The sequence below is a fragment of the Chionomys nivalis genome, chromosome 13 (genome assembly GCF_950005125.1).
Source record: "Chionomys nivalis chromosome 13, mChiNiv1.1, whole genome shotgun sequence".
NCBI lineage: Eukaryota > Metazoa > Chordata > Mammalia > Rodentia > Cricetidae > Chionomys > Chionomys nivalis.
Window position 1 is genome coordinate 70,595,668 of NC_080098.1, and position 18,869 is coordinate 70,614,536.

The window sequence follows — 18,869 nt, forward strand, 5'->3', positions numbered from 1 at the left end:
GAGCTACTGATGCTTGGTACACAGTAGTTCTGATGCGTGGTACACAGTAGTTCTGATGCGTGGTACACAGCAGTACACATGGGTACACTGAAGCAATTCTGAAGTCTGTGTTTCTTTGGGACCAGTGGAGTCTCCTTCAATCCCAGGGCATTGGCACATTGTTTGGGGCTGGGCGCCACCTGGTGGCTGCTCTCTACTCTCACTTAGGACCCTTGGATGTGAGGCCCCTTGCCTTGGCCCCCTTGCCCTCCTTCTACACCCAACAGGGCAAAAAGGCTCTAGGTGAGGGCTGAGAACAAACTTGCCACTTCCCTCACCACTTCCTTCCTGACCTTGGAGAGGCTGGAGTCAGGTCTGGAAATGGGAGGTGGGGCTTGGCAGTAAGGATAGAGGTCAGCCACTTCTTGCCGGGACGTGGGCCTCTCCTTTCAGACGCCCTGACCCCGAGGGTCCCCAAAGCCAGGTCCAGCTGGCCCAGCAGACATCCGCAGAGATCCCCAGGCTCTTATGAGGTAATTTTATTTCTTCTCATTTTAGGTAAAAATAGTAAATACAAGATAATATTAATAAAGGTAAAAATACATTATTTGGATTTTGTCGTTTCTAAACAATGACAACTTTTCTCTACAGTACAATTTTTGATTTAGTGTTTTTAAACTTTTTTTTTTAAATAAACAAATAGAACTATTTAGCTATTAGGCTACCTGGGTTCTCATCTGGCACTTAAGAGTAGGTCAGAGGCCACCTCCCGGTTCTGGTTGTGTGTATATGTGGCGAGGAGGATTGAGAAGGGACTCACAGGATGGGGAGGGTTGACTTCCCAGGACACAGCTGGAATCAGCTAGAATCCTGAGTGGGGTGGGAGGGCACATATGTGCATCCCTGCCTTGACCCCCGAGGCTGGGTGGGAGGTCTCCTGTCTGTCTGATGGCACTTCCTCCCTCCTTGGGGAAGCTGCTCTCTCCCAACAGCCTAGTTTCAGAAGCCTGGGGCCAGGCAGGTCCTGGGCTAAGATGTCAGCCACATGCCCAGGACAGAGCCAGTGGATCCCCTTGTATCCCAGGGGAGTGGAGTGGAGCTCCTCCCCAACAGGGCTGTGACTGGGATGTCAGCCCGGCTTTGGAATGCTGGTAGAAGTCACAGGTGCCCGCCAGGCACTAAATGTCCTTGCCCTTGTTCACCCGCAGGTGGTCTTTGTTTAAGTTCTTCCCAAATTTCTCACTGAGCTGTTGGATCAGGTCTGCTAGCTCGCCCGTAGCTTGTGACTTTTCTTCGAGAAGCTCATAGCGAAGGCTGGAGATGTCTTGCTTGATTTCCTTGAGTTCACCTACAAGGACAGAAGAGGGTTCCTGGGATGAGCATGCAGAGGGAAGGCAGTACTGTGCTCTGGGTGCAGGTCCAGCCCCCTGGGGTTGTGGGGGGGAGGGTGTTGGGATCCTGAAGGTCCTTGTGCCCACAGATCTCAGAGAACAAAAGTACCACCCAACTGACTTCCCACTGTGCACTTACAGCCCTCCCCAATTCCTGGAAAGCCTCCCCCTTCACAGCTTGGAGAGGTGGAGTTCAGGGCTGCAAGATTTCTGGCAACTGTTTCACACACTGCTGACTCCAGTGTTGGTCTCAGAGCCATTACAGGTAGGTGTCAAGAGTGAGCAAGATGCTCGTTAGCTGGAACATTCACCTTCGGGCCGCTCTACTTGACTCTGGACACGTGCACCTGAGAGCCGGGCTCTACACAACACAGCCCCAGGGCTGCAGGGAGAACTTCAGCTTGTTCCTAGAAGCAGTCTGATCTTGCCAGTTCGAGCCTCCCTAATGGCCTGCAGCTGCCTCCCCCAATAGGGGACCACCAAGCAGTCACTTTCATTTTCTGTTTCCATAGTAACCCACATGGTTAGAAGCCCATGGGGTCTGGCCTGTGGGAATCTCTTTATTAAGCACAAAGAGGAGTAGAAGGCTCTTTCCTCATATTCTAGACACCAGATTTAATTCTGCAGGAGTCCATTGCTTGTGGGAATATTGTTCCTATTGCTTACATGGGTGTGCTTAAATATATAAAATGCAGAGATCTTATACACACTATTCTTATTGGGGGCTTCGTGAAACCCCAGGCTCATGGTATCATTTAAGTTACAATGGCACCCACTTACAAATTGTGTATCAGTTACCTACATGTCTGTTACAGTCACACATCCATAAGGCTAGGAGACATGGCACCTGGTGATCTCATAATTGGGGCCCACAAGGAGAGGTAAGTAAGTGTGCTGCCGACCAGCCTCAGGTCTGTTTGCTTAGCAGCTAGATCTGGCATTGCTGTTTTACAGACTGTATGCTGGGTACCCCCAAGATGAGGCAAAGTGTCACTCAGTAGCTGGGTTCTTTTGGTAGCCCTTGTGGTCCCAGGGAGGGGAGGCAGAGTATCTCCAGTCATGGACAAGGGTCTTTCTGGGTAGTATTTATCCTGGGTGTTGCATGAGTAACAACCCGGTGTAAGGCACCCGCCTCTCACTTAAGAATCCTTGCTGAAAGCAGACTAAATAATAACTGAGAAGACGGCGAGAACAATCTAGATGGGAGCTCCGCTGTGCACAGGAACCACCTGACGTTGTCATCTAACATGGAGACCGCGGGCTCTGCCGCAGATGCAGGGATGCCTCCGGCTGTGATCTGTGCACCTTAATCAGCGGGTACTGAAGAGGGATGTCCTCAGAGAAACACAGCTCTTGTTAGAGTCAGAGGCAGGATGGGCATTTGGGGCTGAGCTAGTGGCAGATTCTGGAAATGGGGTTTTGTATACATGCCCACATAGGAGGACATGAATGGTGGGTGCCTAGGCTCTCCTGAATTCAAGGTGCTGGAAGCCAACTGAGGAAGCCATCACTGTGAGTGGCAGACTAATGTCCCACACCTCCATCATGTCCACACTGTCATCACTGGTGGTTGGGCTGAGGGTGAGTCATGTCACACAGTGAACAGGAACTAAGGTGACATGTGGAATCATGTGCTAACCAGCTGGCTTTCGGAGAGTCCCCTGGATGGTCCAGGAGCCAATCTAATCAAGGTGTTTTTAGAAGAGGAGGTAAGATGGAGGCGGGTCAGGATAGAGGTGGCAGTTGGTGGTGAGACAGGGTGAAGACTCTGAGAGGTGGGTCAAGTATGGAGACCCCAGGGTGGAGCTGCTGCAGCGGGGAAATGAAGACCTTGGTATCCCCACTTCATGGTGAGCATCTGCTCACACTGGAGAGCAAAGAGTCCCCAAGAAAAGACACAGAACCCCAACACCACCACAGTTTCAGCCCCGAGAGAACCATGCTTGACCCCTGACCTTCGGAATCTGAATGAAATTGCCTCGGGGGCCCCCACGTACCTTCATTGACCTCATCGTTTTCTCTGTCCACCTGGGCCTTCAGCACATATCTCTTTATGAGCCGTTTCATGATTTTCTGAAAAGAGAAGCACAGGCGGGCTCAGGGGCGGGGCAGCCAGCAAGGGCTGCTCCTCTCTTGCACCCCAGGAGGCAGCACAGAGCGCTAGCAGGCTGGTGCCTCTCTCCCAGGGTGCTCTGCCTGGTGGATGGAGGGCCTGGCAGAACTCTGCTTAGCTTCCATACTCCCCAGGAGGTGAGAACAGGAGAAGCCAAGGAGAGAGGGAACCTTGAATACATGGCTCTGCGTGAGGCCTAAGCCCACTTTAGCCCTGGCCAGACAGGGAATGCTGGGAAATCTTAGCAGGTCAGCTCAGGTAATTGCAGCCCTTAAGAGGTGGCAGTGTGCAGAAAACGGCAGTGGCCAGGACCAAGCAGAGGAAGTCGACAGCGTCTGTCAACCTCACTCTCGGCTGGCCTCTGGGCCGTGATGGAGAGACTTCTCCAGACACCCCCAGGTCTGACCCAGTACCCCCAGTAACGGTGCAGCAGGGACTTTGGCCCCAGCTTCCCAACAGCAGGTAAGTATTCCTTACTGAACAAAGCTTGAACCACACTGAGGGACACCAAGAATAGTGCCAAGTGTCAGGAAGCCCCGAGGAGCTGAACTTTGGGTTTTGCCAGCTAGCTGTTCCAGGGTTCCTATGAAATCACAGAGTTTAAAAATATTTGGAGAGCTGAGATTTTTGACTCTTGCGAGATGAGCAGCATGGAAGAGGGCCAGGGTTCCCTGCTGCTGTTGCCCTGGCCAGTGGCCTGTTTACCTAGCCACACCCAGAGCCATGCTGCTCTGGCCAGTGGCCCATTCACCTGCTCATACCCAGAATCAGGAGGACGCGGCAGCATCTTTGAGAGTTCAGAGATTAACCTGCAGTGGACCTGGGTTAAGTCCTAAGTTCTCCCTCACCACAGAGAAATAGGTTGAATGGCATGCACAGTGCTAGAGGCATCAACGAATTTCCTGTCAGCTGATGGTTCTCCTCATGCCCTCAGCTGGGACTGCCTAGCCAAGGAGATGTCTCCAGACTGCAGTCCAAAGATTTTTCATGTCCTGAGCTAAGTTTCTTTCACCCATGGCCCGGGTGAGCTTAGGCCAGTGAGTCCTCCTTTGCTGGAGCCTGTGGGCCCCCCTTCCCCATGGCTCCATGGTTTGGGTGCTGGGAACAGCTCATTAGCAAGATGCCCTGTTTGTCCTCACATGGTGGTATTAACACAGCAGTGTCTGAAGTGAGGCCCAGCCTTTTCTCTGGGACATTCTTCTAGTCCAGGAAGCAGGTTATCTACATCACAGGAGTGTATACCCACTACTTGGTACCTTCAGAGGAGAAACAAACCAAACAAACACAAAAATAAAAACTACCCTTAACTGGTTCTCCCAGAAGAGAATGTCAGTTAATCTCTGCACCTTTTATTCTAAGGAATTAAGAACATTCGTCTGCTGCACATTTTTAGGCCAATCCGAGAGAAAGGGTGAGCAAGTTAAAGTTAGTTGCCAGCTCCAGGCCTGGACAGTGAGAGCCTGTCTCAGTGAAACAAGTCAATGGTTTCTCCACTTCCGGTCTCCTGAGTGAAGGAGTCTAGCTGTTCATGATGCAAGAGGACAAGGCAGAGCCTGAAAGAAATGGGTGAGTGTGAATGACACCTCTTTGTGGGTGCAGCAGCTACCACAGTCCTGCCTAGTTAGTAGTTAGTATCCACTGAGCTCTGGATTAGGCCACACGATTAAACTGAGTCCTCTAAAATTATCCCAAGGGCTATACTTATGACACTCTAGCACATGCCTGCCAAGCTATGTTTTGAATTGGTGAGATCCAGTTCATGTGCATCTTCTTGGAGGAGGAAGAGGAGGACGAAGCAGAAGCAACTCAGTCATGTATGCTACACCTTACAGACCATAGTGTGTCAGTCTTATTTACAAAAAGTGAGCTCACTCAATCTCTCTAGAAACTCAGCTCTCAGAGGAGTGCACTTAGGCCCTCTCATCCATGTCCTGATTCTAGTCCATTGTTTGGGCCCTTGGGCATGGGAGCCAGGCTGGAAAAGACCTAACTAACCAAGCAGCCAGTGCTGAGGGAGCTAGTAAGCCAGACTCCAGGTGGCTGCTCCAGTCTGCCGGAACCGCCTTTTCCCACCTCACAAAGCAAAAGGGCTGAGAAGATTAAAACAGAGAATTCTGCCCACCAGGGGACTCCCTAGGAAGAGACAGAGGGAGCCAGGCCCAGGGACCCTATGACAGAGGAAAGCGTGCCCTGTCTGTGATTTCACAGGATTTCTGCAGATGACCACAGTTTACAAGGTCAACAGACGTGCTCACAGTGAGCTGGTTGCTCTGGGGAAGGCAGGGGAGGGGCGATGGACTGGAGGCTGCAGGTTCCCTGCCCATCAAATGGTTGTGCGTCAGAAGTACGCAGCCTGGAAGGTCCCCCGTGGGCCCCAAAGCAGGAAAACAGCCTCAGGTCACCCTCAAATCCACCTTTGCTTTGTGCGTTGCAGCTGGCAAAAGGACACTGATCCAGGCCCCTCCCAGTCCACATCCTCACCTTGGGCTTGGGGGTTTTGACAGATACCCTACTAGAGACCACCAAGCCCCAGCAAGGCAGGGGCTGAGGGGACTCTAGGGAAGCACCAGAATGACAGGCCAGAGCCTGGGTGGTGTGTTGTGGTGAGAGAGAAGGGCCCAGAGAATCAGCTGGGTCACCACCAGCTGTGAGGCCTCAGCCAAGGAGAATTAGTTCTGTAATCTGTAAAATTTGCTGGCATCTGGGGGGAAAGGACACCACTAGTGTCCAGACTGCTTCTCCATGACCTCTGGGGTCATCTCAAGACTAATTTAGATCCTGAATAGATGACTAGCTCAGAAAGATACCTAGACACAGAGCCCAGCTGGTCCAGAGTAACCAGGCACAAAAAGCAGGGTGTTCTCAGGCCCACTGCCGTCCCTCAGCCCCCATTCCCAGTGCCTTCCCGCTTTTCTGCTTTTCTGGTGAGGACTACTTGAGTAAGTAGCCTGGAGCTTTTCTCCAAGATGACAAAAATAACAGTGAGCAAAGCTTCCCAAGGTCATCCCTAGCCTGAGGCTGCAAACATCACAGCAGGGGTTTCTGGGAGATCTAAGGCAGGAGGCCTGAGATTGTGGTGCGGGTAGGCAGACAGGGACAGCTGTGAGGTTGATTGCCATTCATCTGGGTGCAGGACAGTCGCAGGCAATCATTCTTCCTTTATCTCAGTAGCTGGATCTGTCCAAGATCAGGGGTTTCTATTAGGAGTTGCTATCTGTTCTGTGACACACAAAATCTGTGCTCTCCTCCGAGAAGCTGAGAAATGGGAACCCTCCCCTGGCAGAGGATTTAGCCTGTGAAACAGCTCAAAGCTGACCAAACGGGGCAGTCTTGATTCTGTGCACGATTAATTTCAAGATTTGCCCATTGCCAATTTTGAGCTCATGTCATCTGTTAAGACTTAAGTGTTTTCAAGGATGAGCTATTTCTTAATTGAACAATTAAATCCTCTCCAGTGTGCAGCTGGCTGCTGAAACCCGGGCGAGGAGATTCAACCAGAGGCCTGTGTCCGGAAGACGCCAGGTCTGTAGCCATGCCCCGTGGGAAGGTGGCACCAGGGACATGTCCCCTTCTCACCTCAGCCCAAAGTGATACCCAGGAAAACATCATATTACAGCCAGAAGAAATTATGGACAAGGGTGAACCCGCTCATTGCCAGGAGTGGGAGGCAGGGAGAGAACTCCCCGTGTGTTCCAACAGCTAAACAATAGTCGCCATTCATCACTGGAGCGGAGGCAGTCCTGGTTTCCAGAAGGCATATGGGGACTGCACACATTAGAGGGCTCCCCCAAAGTTCTGTAGCAAGCATCTCTGTAGGCTGACAGGGTCAGTGGTGATCCTGACATCCGCCTGGCCACTGAGGGCACACTGGGAGTCATGGAGGTGCTCCTCCTTCCCTTGTCTCCACCCCTCATCAGGTCCAGTGCTGTGCACTGTATGAGCTCTGCCCCACTGCCCACTCACACAGCCCAACAGAAATAGCCATCCCTTAGATCCGAACGACAGGCACCGTGCCTCCTCCTGCTGGTATCTGCCTGGTCACTGGTGCTGAATACAGTGTAATCATGTCTGCCCCCTGCCAAGTTACCCTCCCCTCCTGGACCTTAGAGAACATGGGCTACTACTGCCATCCTGAGAGAAAGGTAGGGCTCTGCCTTCCTTCTGACCGTATCTTCTGTTCTCCCCTGCAGCTTGAGACCTTTGTGATTCTCCACCTTTACCAGTAAGGCCCCATGGCTGTCTCCTTTACCTGGCTGAGGTCTTGGCCAACTCTTCTCTCCATGAAGATGCTCCACCCCCACCCCCACACTCCCACCCCAGCCAGACCTTCCTGGTTTTCTCTAGTTTTAACCTTATTGGTTATTTCTTGGGATTTCTATCAGTTTGATACAGTATGCTACCTATGTGTTTATTATTTGTCTCTCCCCCTAAGCCTGGAGGTGCCACCGGGGTAGGAGCCCTGTCGGCATCCCCAGCAGATGACACAGTACTGGCACACAGCAGGCACTCTGAAGGAAGCTGTGATCTGTGTTCCCACAGCCACATGACTGAATTCACCTAAGCGGATTCAGTCTACTTCTGCCCACACGTAGGTAAGGAGGGGTATTTACCTGGTATCTGGTGGGTTTGCTGAAAGTATTGTTTGATGTCAGGTTTTCAGAATTCCTCATGCCAGCCTGGTAGCGGGCCTTCTAAATCAAAGAAAGAAAGATGCATACACACACGGCAGGGTAATTAATATCTGGACACAGAGGTGGTCAGTAGGGAACCTTCTGGGAAAGGGTTGGAAATGGTTTGACTTCCTAGACTGTTGCTCCTGGGAACTGAGTTTCTGTAGGGTTGTCAGAGTGAATGACTGTTGCTGGCCCTTTTGGTCTAGGAAGCCCTGGGCTTTGTGTCTTTCTTCTAGACCTGCTCAGAGTTTTTGCTCCAATAAACACAGAGCACAGAGGTGGGAGGAGGCACAGGGAACTCTGTCCTCAGATCAGCCTCTGGCTGCTTTCTGTAGAAAACCATCTGCTTCCAATGCTCTGGAGCAGAGGTTCTCAACCTGTGGGCTGAGACCCTGGGGGCAGGGGTCAAATAACTCTTTCACAGGGCCACATAGAACGTCTGCACATCAGACATTTACATTACAATTCACAGCAGTAGAAAAATTACAGTTATGAAGTAGCAATGAAATGATTTATGGCTGGGGGTCACCACAGCATGAGGACCTGTGTAAAGGGTCGCAGCGTTAGGAGGGTTGGGGACCACTGTTGCAGGGGTTCCCTTCTGCTGGGGTTGTGTCTCTCCAGGCAGCAGGCAGCTTGCTGAACTGAAAGCATCTCTAAGGGACTTGGGGACATTCTGCTGGGTGGCGCTTTGCTGAGGTGCCTGGGTGGCTCCTTGTAGCACCTATGCTGGCTGGCTGGCTTTGTGCCAGGGGTGGCTGCTGGAAGGAAGAGTCAAACACACGGCCCCACCCACACTTCCCCCTCCCCTACGACCAGATGCTACCTACCCTGAATTTGGAGTTCAGCATGCCCATTTCCAGGTCGTTTTCACAGCTTTTGGCCTTAGATTTGCAGAGCTTTATGAGGCACATCTTGATTCTCATTATGAGATAATAGAAGGATTTAGGGCTCGGCACTAGGTTAAAGGGAGCGGGTAGAGTCCTTCCTTCATCGAAGTAAGAAAGCCAGAGCTTCGCTCGAGCGAATTTCCACTCCACGTCTGCATCTTCCTGTGGAACAAGGGAATCAGTCACACACTGGGGGCCACAGCTTAACGTCTGAGCGGGGTGTGAACAGGGTCAAGTCTACAGTGTGTGAGCGGCTCGCTGGACAGCACTGGTGTGCTGTGGGTGTGTACCCCCATCTGTGATGGCGCAGGCCAGGTGTGCTGTGGGTGTGTACCCCATCTGCGATGGCGCAGGCCAGGAGCATCTCTAAGACCATGTGCAGGCAGCACTTTTTAACACTCTTTACCTGCCTCAGTGTTCATGGTGGAAAAACCCCTCCTCCACTCCACCGGCGTCTTCGCCAGTGCCCCCACACCCCAGCCATGATATGCCCCTCCCCCACCAGCGCCTTCACCAGTGTCCGTCCCCCCCACCCCCGTGGCAGCTCCTAAGAACTAACTGTCTTCACTGCAGTTTCAGCCTTCTGCCCGCTGACTTCACATCGAGTTAGTCATCTCCTAAAGGAGAGTCCCTCAGAAATGTACTATAAGCCTGAGGCAATGGGGTGTAGAATCATCCGTATCTGGTTTCAAAACCTCTCACTAACGATGCGGCTTGAGCTTGTGACTCCATAGAGTGTGGTAGCGCTTGCCTCCTCCATGTTGTCCGGAAGCAGGTGTCAAGTACACGCTTGTTTGCACAGGCAGTGGCTACACCCCAAGGCACTGTGAGCCCGGCGAGGATGCACCTATAGTCGGCTGGGACGGACCACTAGGCTCTAAGTCCATGAATCGCAGGCGCCCTTTGCTTTCTACCACTAAGGCCCCACATGTACGCTGGGACACAATGGATGAATCTTGGAGACTACAAGCTTGGTGAGGAGGGCATCACCCTGGTGTAACAGGGAGACTGGAAACGAGAAGAAGACTGGCATACCGGTAAGAATCCTGGTCATGGTCTTTACCAGCTGTGAAACTATGGTATCCCACTTAGCCATTCTGGCCCTCAGTTGTCTCTTTTACAAATGAAGACAGCGTAATAATTACCCGCCTCTGGGATGGGACCGTATTTGCAGACAGAACCGTTTTAAAAGGTGCTCGAGGTTAAATGAGGATCTAAGGGCAGGTTCCCAATCAAGCAGGACCAGTAGAAAAGTCATGTAAGGACACAGCTGGAAGGTTGCTGTGTGTATGCCAAGAAGGGCAGCCTCACAGGGAACTATCTACCCAAACTTTTAGATCTTTTAGCCCCTAGGAAATTCGAGGCAATAAATGCCTGGTGTTTAAGCCACACAGTCTTGATTTTACTTTTTTTTTAAATTTAAATGAAAAGCATATTAAATAACTTCTTTGCTTTTCTATGTGAGAACCATGGAAATAATCATTTCTTATCATTTAAGCACAGGGTTAACCAGCAAATGAGAAAGGCCCCGCTTGAGCCTCCTTCCAAATCCTTGCCACACAGAAAGACCGTGGCCCATCCTTGCCAACCCTTTTCTACTATTTCCCCTGGATGTATGCATTTGTATCATCGTAGAAATAAGAGATTTGGATAATATCAGGAGAAATTTAACTTGCATTTTTTTATTTAATAATATCTGAGTGATTTTCTTCTAACTTAGAAAGCATAAAAAGGTATAAATTGAAAGGGACCCTGTTCATCACCTCCTTCCCTCAATTCTACTTGGTAAGAGTCAGGTATCCCAGAGGGGCCTTTCCTTTTTTTCCCCTCTTAAAAAACACGCGTGCACACATGTGTATGTGTGTGTGTGCATGTGTGTGTGTGTAGGGTGGGACTATGTGCACATGTAAGTGCAAGTACCAACAGATGCTGGAAGATGGGTGCTGGGAACTGAACTCCCGGACCCTGCAGGAGCGGTACCCGCTCTTAATCACTGAGCCTATGGCTTCCTTGAGAAGTTTTTTCTTTCCCAAACACACATGCAGTGACAAAGGGGGACGAACTCACACTCCCCTGCATCCCCTCTTCCACAGGAGAAGAATGCACTATTTATATCATTCTGCAAGTTGCCTCTGCCTTCCTCTTAACAGCAAGGCTTGGGGGCTTCACTGCCGTAGTTTAGCTAAAACTGCCCATCTTTTTTGTTTGTGTTTGTCTGCTTCTAAGACTTAGTCTTGCCATGTTCCTGTTTGGCTGCTGTGTGCTGGAATGACATGCAGGAGCACTGATCTTTAAGACATGCACTGCACGTATCTATTATTGTGTGTACATAGGTGTCTGGTGCGCACATGCCATGGCGCATGTGTGGAGTCAGAGAACAACTTGCGGAAGTCAGTTCTCCCTTTCTGCCATGCAATGCTGGGATTGAACTCAGGTCATCAGGCTTGGCAGCAGCTCCTTTACCTGCTGAGCCGCCTTGCTGCCCATCGCCACCATGCTTTCCTTTTCTTTTCCACTAAGCTAAACGATATCCCTGTGTTCAGATTCGTCACAATCAATTTACCTTGATTCCTATTATTGCTCATTTGTGTTGCTTTCACTTTCCTGATGTTCTAAATAAGACTAAACCACGGCTTATGTATGTTAGATCCTAATAAAGGATCTGTTCGTACCTTTTGTTTCTTTGCAGAGCTGTGGACTGGACTATGACTTTGCCAGGCACATGCTACCACTGAGCTGTATCCCCAACTTCATTATTTAGAATTATCTCCTTTCTGCCTCCTCTGCACCTCACTGGGGATCACATCCAAGGCCTTGCACGTGCCGGGTGAATGCTCTACCACTGCCGCTTCCACAGCCTTTATCTTTCTGGCAAAGAAGAATTCATCTTTAATGGCCCCAAGCTTCCTGTCAGTCTCTCCTCCTTTGTTTTGCATCTTCTGTGCCCGGCTGTGTTTGACCCCAGAGCATGGAGATTTGATGATTGCCTTGCCTGTCCTTTTAAGACTAAAGAATTATTTATTACTGTGTGTGTGTGTGGTGTGGGAATGCATGTGCTGCGGTGCACATGTGGAGGTCAAGGGACTAAAGAATTATTTATTGCTATGTGTGTGTGTGTGGTGTGGGAATGCATGGGCTGCGGTGCATATGTGGAGGTCAAGACGATGTTGTGCAGTGGTTTTTTTTCTTCCCGCTTTTATGTTGGTTCTGAGGGTTAAACTCAGGTCGTCAGGACTCTATAGCGAGTACCTTTACCTGCCGAGCCATCTCACCAGCTTTTACCTGTTGTGTTTGTTTGCTTTTGCATGTGTATATATGTAGGGGATGTGCATGAATGGATATATGAGTGTGCACATGTACGTGTTTGCATCTAGAGGCCATAATTTATGTTGGGGATCCATCTCCACCACTCTCCACCATACTTGGGGGATAAGGTCTCTCACTGAAGCTGGAGCTCACTGACTGGCTAGGCTGGCTGGCCTGAGAGCTCCCAAGATTCTGCTGTTTCTGCTTCCCAGAGCTGGGATTACCTGCCTATGCCACCATGCCTAGCTTTTTACACAGGTTCTGGGGATCCAGACTCAGGGCCTCAGACTTGCTAGGCAAGCACTTTACCCACAGAGCCATCTGTTTTTCCTTATTGGCCTATGTGCTCCTTGGTGGTGGGGACTTAACAGTAGCATCGCTGTCTTACCAGTGCTCAACACAGACTCGGCACACAGTAGGCTCTTCATAAGAAGCACAGTCAGGCAGAAGGGAAACAGGTCCTCTCTGAGTGGTGCATACTCCTGGCTCCTTCTGCTCCCACTGGGCCCTCCCACGTGGTGGTGGTAGCAGGGCCATGTGGCAGACGGACAGGGAACTTCCAGTATGGTCCAGAAAGAAGGCCTGTTACTGTCTTAGCTGCGCGTGTGAGACAACAGGCGTGTCTGCTGTCTTAGCCCAAGTGCTGCGATTGGCCAAGGGAGGGAGAGCGCTGAGCTGGCTTACCTCGATTTCCTGATAGGAGTTATTGATCATGGCTATCAGCATGTTGAGTAGCACAACTACCATGGTGACGTTATAAACGCCGTAGAGCACGTAGCCAATGTTCTCGATGAATTTGTGGTCGTATTTCAGCACCACCGAGATCACCTCAGACAAGCCAAATATGGACCAAAACAAGGTCTTAAAGCTCTCTTCAACTCTACAAGGAAACAGACAGTTCTTTCATGAGTCCTGGACTGGTTTACAGTTTTAAAATGAAAGCTGCCCTTCCATTACCTGGCTTTAATGGTCCCCTGGAGTTGCGCTGTGGTGGGCTGCTGATGCCCACATTCTGAAATACTGAAATACTCAGATTTCTAAGAAGACACGGAAAGACTCTTACACGGCAATTTTTTCCTTCTAAATAAAATTCAGTTTCGCTGGGGCTCCTGGCTGAGACACAGTTTTTATCTGGCTGTAATTAATCAGACATCTAAAATTAAACACGGGGCAAACGTTTGCCCTTGCCCCTCAAGAAGGCTCACTGTTCCTTCAGTGGACAGCTCTTCTCAGGCTATACAGCCTGGCCATGACCGTGTCCAACAGACTGAGCTGGCATTGCTGCCCCACGCTTTGGGCCTCATGATACTTGGTGGCAGGCTCATGTTTATCTCCATTTATTACCTGAGGCCAGTCAATAAATAAAGACCTATAAACCAGGGTGGGCTGGTATGGCAGTCTGAATGTAGCTGACTCCCTTTCATAGGGAGTGCACTATTAGGTGTGGCTTTGTTGGAGTATGGCGTGTGCCATTGTGGGGTGGGCTTTGAAGTTTCCTGTGCTCAGGATACCACCCAGTGTTTCAGTTGACTTCCTGTTGCCTGTAAGATGTAGGACTCAGCTACCTCTCCAGCACCATGTCTGCCTGCATGTCGCCATGCTCCCCACATGATGATGATGGACTGAGCCCCTGAAACTGGAAGCAGCTCACCCCAGTTAAATGTTTTCAGTAAGAGTTGTGGTCCTGGTGTTTCTTCACTGCAATAAAATCCCTAACTGAGACGGTTAGAAAAGAGGCTGAGGGCAATGTCCACACTGTTCTGATTCTGCAGGTATCACAGCTGCTGAGAGCCACGCATGTTCCGAGGGTCCAGGGAAGACCTGGCCTTCAGTAGACTACGCTTTGACCCTTTGACGTTTTAAATACAGTGGTTTCAATCCCCAAGCACATTCCACAGTCCTAACCTTCTGGCTATGACTCCACATATTATTACATAGAATCCAAAAGAAAGCTAGATTGTGATTGGATGGTTTAGAATACACTTGTATTAGGGACATAAAGTTCAACTCTTCAGTTTGCATCTGGTTTCACTGCCTTTATAAGATAGGACTCTTCTTTTTTTCCTCTTTTAACATTTTAGATTTTCAACACTCACCCACAAATGACCAGGATTAACTCAGCTCACTCCACCCTCCACCAGTGTTTCTTAGGCATTGAAATTTATTTGAGAAAATGTACAAAAATGCTAGTTTCCCAAATTAGGACAAAAAAAATCCACTCTTGCCTTGCATGAATTTACAGCTCCCTTGTATGTGAGACTATGGGGGTGTCTATGTGTGTGGGGTGGGGTTTAGGGTGCACAGCCAGCAGTGTGGCTAATTCCCTGTGCATCCCAGAGCCGGAGAGGCTGGTATCCGATGTGAGTTTGTCTTGCTGTTGCTTGTCTTTTATTCCCTTCCAAGCTGTGAGTTTGCAATGTTTAATCGGAATTCAGTAGCAGTTTCTTGTTTCGTTTGGAGACAGGGTCTCACTGTGTAGTCTTGGCTGGCCTGGAATTCACTGTGTAGATCAGGTTGGCCTTGAACTGAACCAGATCTGCTTGCCTGTGCTTCTGCCTCCAGAGGGCTGGGGTTAAAGGCGTGCAGCACTATAACTGGCTCAATAGCAGGCTCTGAAGTGAAGACTGGATACAGAGACATCTCTGAGAACTCTGGGCCCCAATGCTCCTGTCATTAGGGAACATGGTTTCCTTATACAAGATGTCAAGTCCATTCTGTGTGAACATGGCGTCACTGTGTGTGAGGATTCACTGAGTACCGTTATGAAGGAATTACTCTATTCTCTCTCTATGGAAAGGAACAACGGCCTAGAGAGTCCCGCACAATGGATGAGCCCCAGATCCTAAATTGGAAGGCACTAGCAGCACTTCATCCCTTGCACAGCTGATCCCTCTCACGGGGCACGATGGAGAGTGCCAACACACCGGGCAATCGGTTCTGACCCAGGACTGCGCACTCGTCCTGAACGACAGAAACCGTGGCTAACGTTTGTGACAGTGAGAGGTTTCACCCAGACTCACTTTCTGTTCTTTACCCTGGCAACAGGTCCCCGGCTGACACCAATGAACCACATGGAGCACACGCAGCACAAACAATCTACATTCCAGTTAGGGAAGACGGCTCAGATCCAGCATGTACGGTTTATCACTATGAAGTCCACCTCTGAGCCCTCATCTAGTCCCAGCTCCTTCATCTGGGTGGTCTGTCTGTAACCAGAGGAAGCAGAGTGGCCCATCTAGAAGACTATGTTCTGGTGAGTGTGTCTACAGTGAGGTCTATTGGTGAGTGCGTTCATTGTGTGGTCTGTTGGTGAGTGTGTTCACAGTGTGGTCTGTTGGTGAGTGTGTTCACAGTGTGGTCTGTTGGTGAGTGTGTTCATTGTGTGGTCTGTTGGTGAGTGTGTTCACAGTGTGGTCTGTTGGTGAGCATGTTCACAGTGTGGTCTGTTGGTGAGTGTGTTCACAGTGTGGTCTGTTGGTGAGCATGTTCACAGTGTGGTCTGTTGGTGAGTGTGTTCACAGTGTGGTCTGTTGGTGAGTGTGTTCACAGTGTGGTCTGTTGGTGAGTGTGTTCACAGTGTGGTCTGTTGGTGAGTGTGTTCACAGTGTGGTCTGTTGGTGAGTGTGTTCACAGTGTGGTCTGTTGGTGAGTGTGTTCACAGTGTGGTCTGTTGGTGAGCGTGTTCACAGTGTGGTCTGTTGGTGAGTGTGTTCACAGTGTGGTCTGTTGGTGACCATGTTCACAGTGTGGTCTGTTGGTGAGTGTGTTCACAGTGTGGTCTGTTGGTGAGTGTGTTCACAGTGTGGTCTGTTGGTGAGCATGTTCACAGTGTGGTCTGTTGGTGAGTGTGTTCACAGTGTGGTCTGTTGGTGAGTGTGTTCACAGTGTGGTCTGTTGGTGAGCATGTTCACAGTGTGGTCTGTTGGTGAGTGTGTTCACAGTGTGGTCCTTAAAGTGACAGCTCAGTGCTCACCCTGACTCCAACCCAGTGTGTTTGACATCCCCTCTACAGTGAAAAGATTGACCTCTGAACTTCCACTTAGCTTCATCTCTAGAGTGTAATTACAAGAGGTCCAGACTCTCAGGGATTGCCAGAATGAAAGTCTCCTCTCCAGAGGAGTAGCCCTTACTCCTGACTGGCTGAGAAGGGTCTTCGTCAAAGTCTGTGGCTCCATCTTCTCTTTGTGTGAGGCAAGATGAGCTGAAGCAACAGAAAAGGTGGGCACTGACCATCCGGGATGTTAGAGCCCCAGTCAGCTCCTGGGCTTTGTATCTGGACCCAGTCTGCTCCATAGGGGCATTCAGTGTTCTCACTGGAATAGACCAGGGTTTGCCATTATTATTGAAGGTCAGGCCTCACTGGCTGATTTATTGCGGATTATCTAGGCTAAGCTGTGAGAGGCACCATATTTTACCTAGACTGACACAGTCTGAATAGGCAAGTTCTGAGTGGAATGGAAAAGTTAAAATTTGAAAAAATTCCTATGACTGAAACTAGCATATGATGTTGTTGAGAATTTACTAGATGATCTTTGCTTGCGGAGAGTTTCAGAAACTATGAATACAAACATCGAGAGATCCAATTATAAAGACATTAGCTCCCAAATGTCAAAACACCTAGTGAGTCAGAGATGAGTGGGAGAAGGGCTTGAGTCTGCAACGTCAGTCAATGCAACCAGAACCTTCTCTGTTCGTCTGACCAAAGGCCCGATGAGAAGCCCCTTAAAGTAGGACTCACTGTTTGAGATGATATCATGGTGGAAACACTGGGTGGCAGGAGAATGAGGTTGTTTGCTCCAGTCTCTGTGGTCAGGAAGCAGGTGGGGGCTCAGATAAAGGCCGGGGCCAGACTATAACAGATAAAGCCTGCCTCTAGCAGCCCAGCTCCTCCAACCAGTCTCCATCTCCTAAAGGTCCCGTAACCGACCTACACAGACACATGGGCCTGTGGGTGGGGGTATCTAAATTCAAACCATACAGCCAACAATAAATGATGTCCTGGGGACAGTCTCTTAGAGCCTAGGCTGGCTTTGAACTCAGTGTGTTGCCGAAGCTGGCGGCCTTGAACTTGACCCTACTGGCCCCACCTCCCAATGCTGCGCGCGCGCGCACACACACACAAGCACTTCTAGGAATCAGTATGGAAACAACAGACACGCTAAGAAAGAAAGGGATGTGTGTGCTGGCAAGATGTACATTCAGTGTGAGATGCCAGGTTAGTATCTTCTAGTCCAGGGTGTGGCAGGAATAAAATAAAGGAACTCAGTCTCACTGCCCTCCATGGGGAAAGATTTTTGTTACCGACACCTTGGAAGCCTACATATGTTCTTAGAAAGAAAGTGGCTTAGAACCAAGCCAGTAAAACATCACTGATCCCAAGGGCGTAGCTCTTGGGCCCTTGAGCTAGCCCTAAGGTTCTGTGGAAGGACAGTACCTAAATCACCACCCACCATTTATCTGCTTATCTGATTAATAGAGGTAAGGTCTCAGGACTCTCCTAGCCTGGCCTTGAACTCACAGCTATCCTTCTTCCTCAGCCCCCCTGAGCACTGGCCTTGTAGGTTTGGGCCCTTGTGCCTGGATCATTGCCTAGAGTTTGCAGGACCCACAAGACCCAGGACAGGAGGCCAAAAGTCTGTTCTCATCACCATCAACATCTGGAGCTGCCTTTCAGAAAGAAACCCCTGGGACTGACTTAATTGATCTTTACCACAAAGCCTCTTACAAAAGCCCCTATTGGCCACATCTGGGGTTCCTTGTTGTCAAGGATGGCAGCTGCTGGCTCCCCAGCCTCCTCTCCCCCAGTGGTTGTGAAGTTTGCCAGAGTTCCTCAACTGTGTCACAGAAATCTTCACAGTGATAGGTGGGGGGGAAAGGAGAGATGCATGTCTGGGTCCGAACCTCCCCGATACTCATTCTCGATTGGTGCATGTTTAAATATGTTACAAAGCCTGTTGGGGCTCAGTTTACTCAACTATGAAATGGACAGAACGGCGCTGTATTGCTGCTCAGTTGCTAGGAAGATTAAAAGAACAATTCCCATAACATGCATAGTAAGAGCACCCGAATGGCTGCTATTCTTTTGATTCATTTTCTGGTTTGTTGATCTCTGAAAGAAATCTAGACGGTGCTAGCGAGAATGCTGTCAAGCTGTAAGCCAGATGCTGCTGCGTGCTTCTATGAGGGCTGGCAGCACACACAGCCCCATCAGCTCAGAAGCCTCGGCCCATTGAATGACGTGACTCGTGGAGGGATTACTGATTTTCCTGAACAGGCCCTGTTTCCCTTCCTATGGGCCAGATCACTACAGAAGCTTGACTTTATGCAAATTATCCCTCTGGCTCCTCCAGCCCGACCTGCCTTGGCTGGCAGTGGGAGAGACAGAATTTCGTCAATAGGCCACCATAGCATGAGAAGGTACTCTTAGCAAGTGGAAGCAGCGAGAGCCTGTGAGAGGCACTGAATAGACCATGATTCACCCTTGTCTCCCTGGGCGGGAGCGTGCGTGGGAAGGTTG

General features: G+C 50.0%; 1 protein-coding gene across 2 annotated transcripts in view; it reads right to left on the minus strand.

The window, feature by feature from the left end:
- Positions 1–654: 654 nt before the first annotated feature.
- The window catches only part of Trpc7 (transient receptor potential cation channel subfamily C member 7), a 118,854-nt gene continuing 100,639 nt past the window's right edge, over positions 655–18,869 (minus strand). For both annotated transcript variants that reach the window (XM_057787631.1, XM_057787630.1), the window contains 5 exons: positions 13,037–13,232; positions 8,987–9,208; positions 8,094–8,174; positions 3,368–3,443; positions 655–1,327 (listed from right to left, as the gene is read on the minus strand). In XM_057787631.1, the coding sequence (XP_057643614.1) occupies positions 1,158–1,327; positions 3,368–3,443; positions 8,094–8,174; positions 8,987–9,208; positions 13,037–13,232 (745 nt within the window). In that variant the 3' untranslated portion in view covers positions 655–1,157. The remainder of the gene's footprint in view (positions 1,328–3,367; positions 3,444–8,093; positions 8,175–8,986; positions 9,209–13,036; positions 13,233–18,869) is intronic.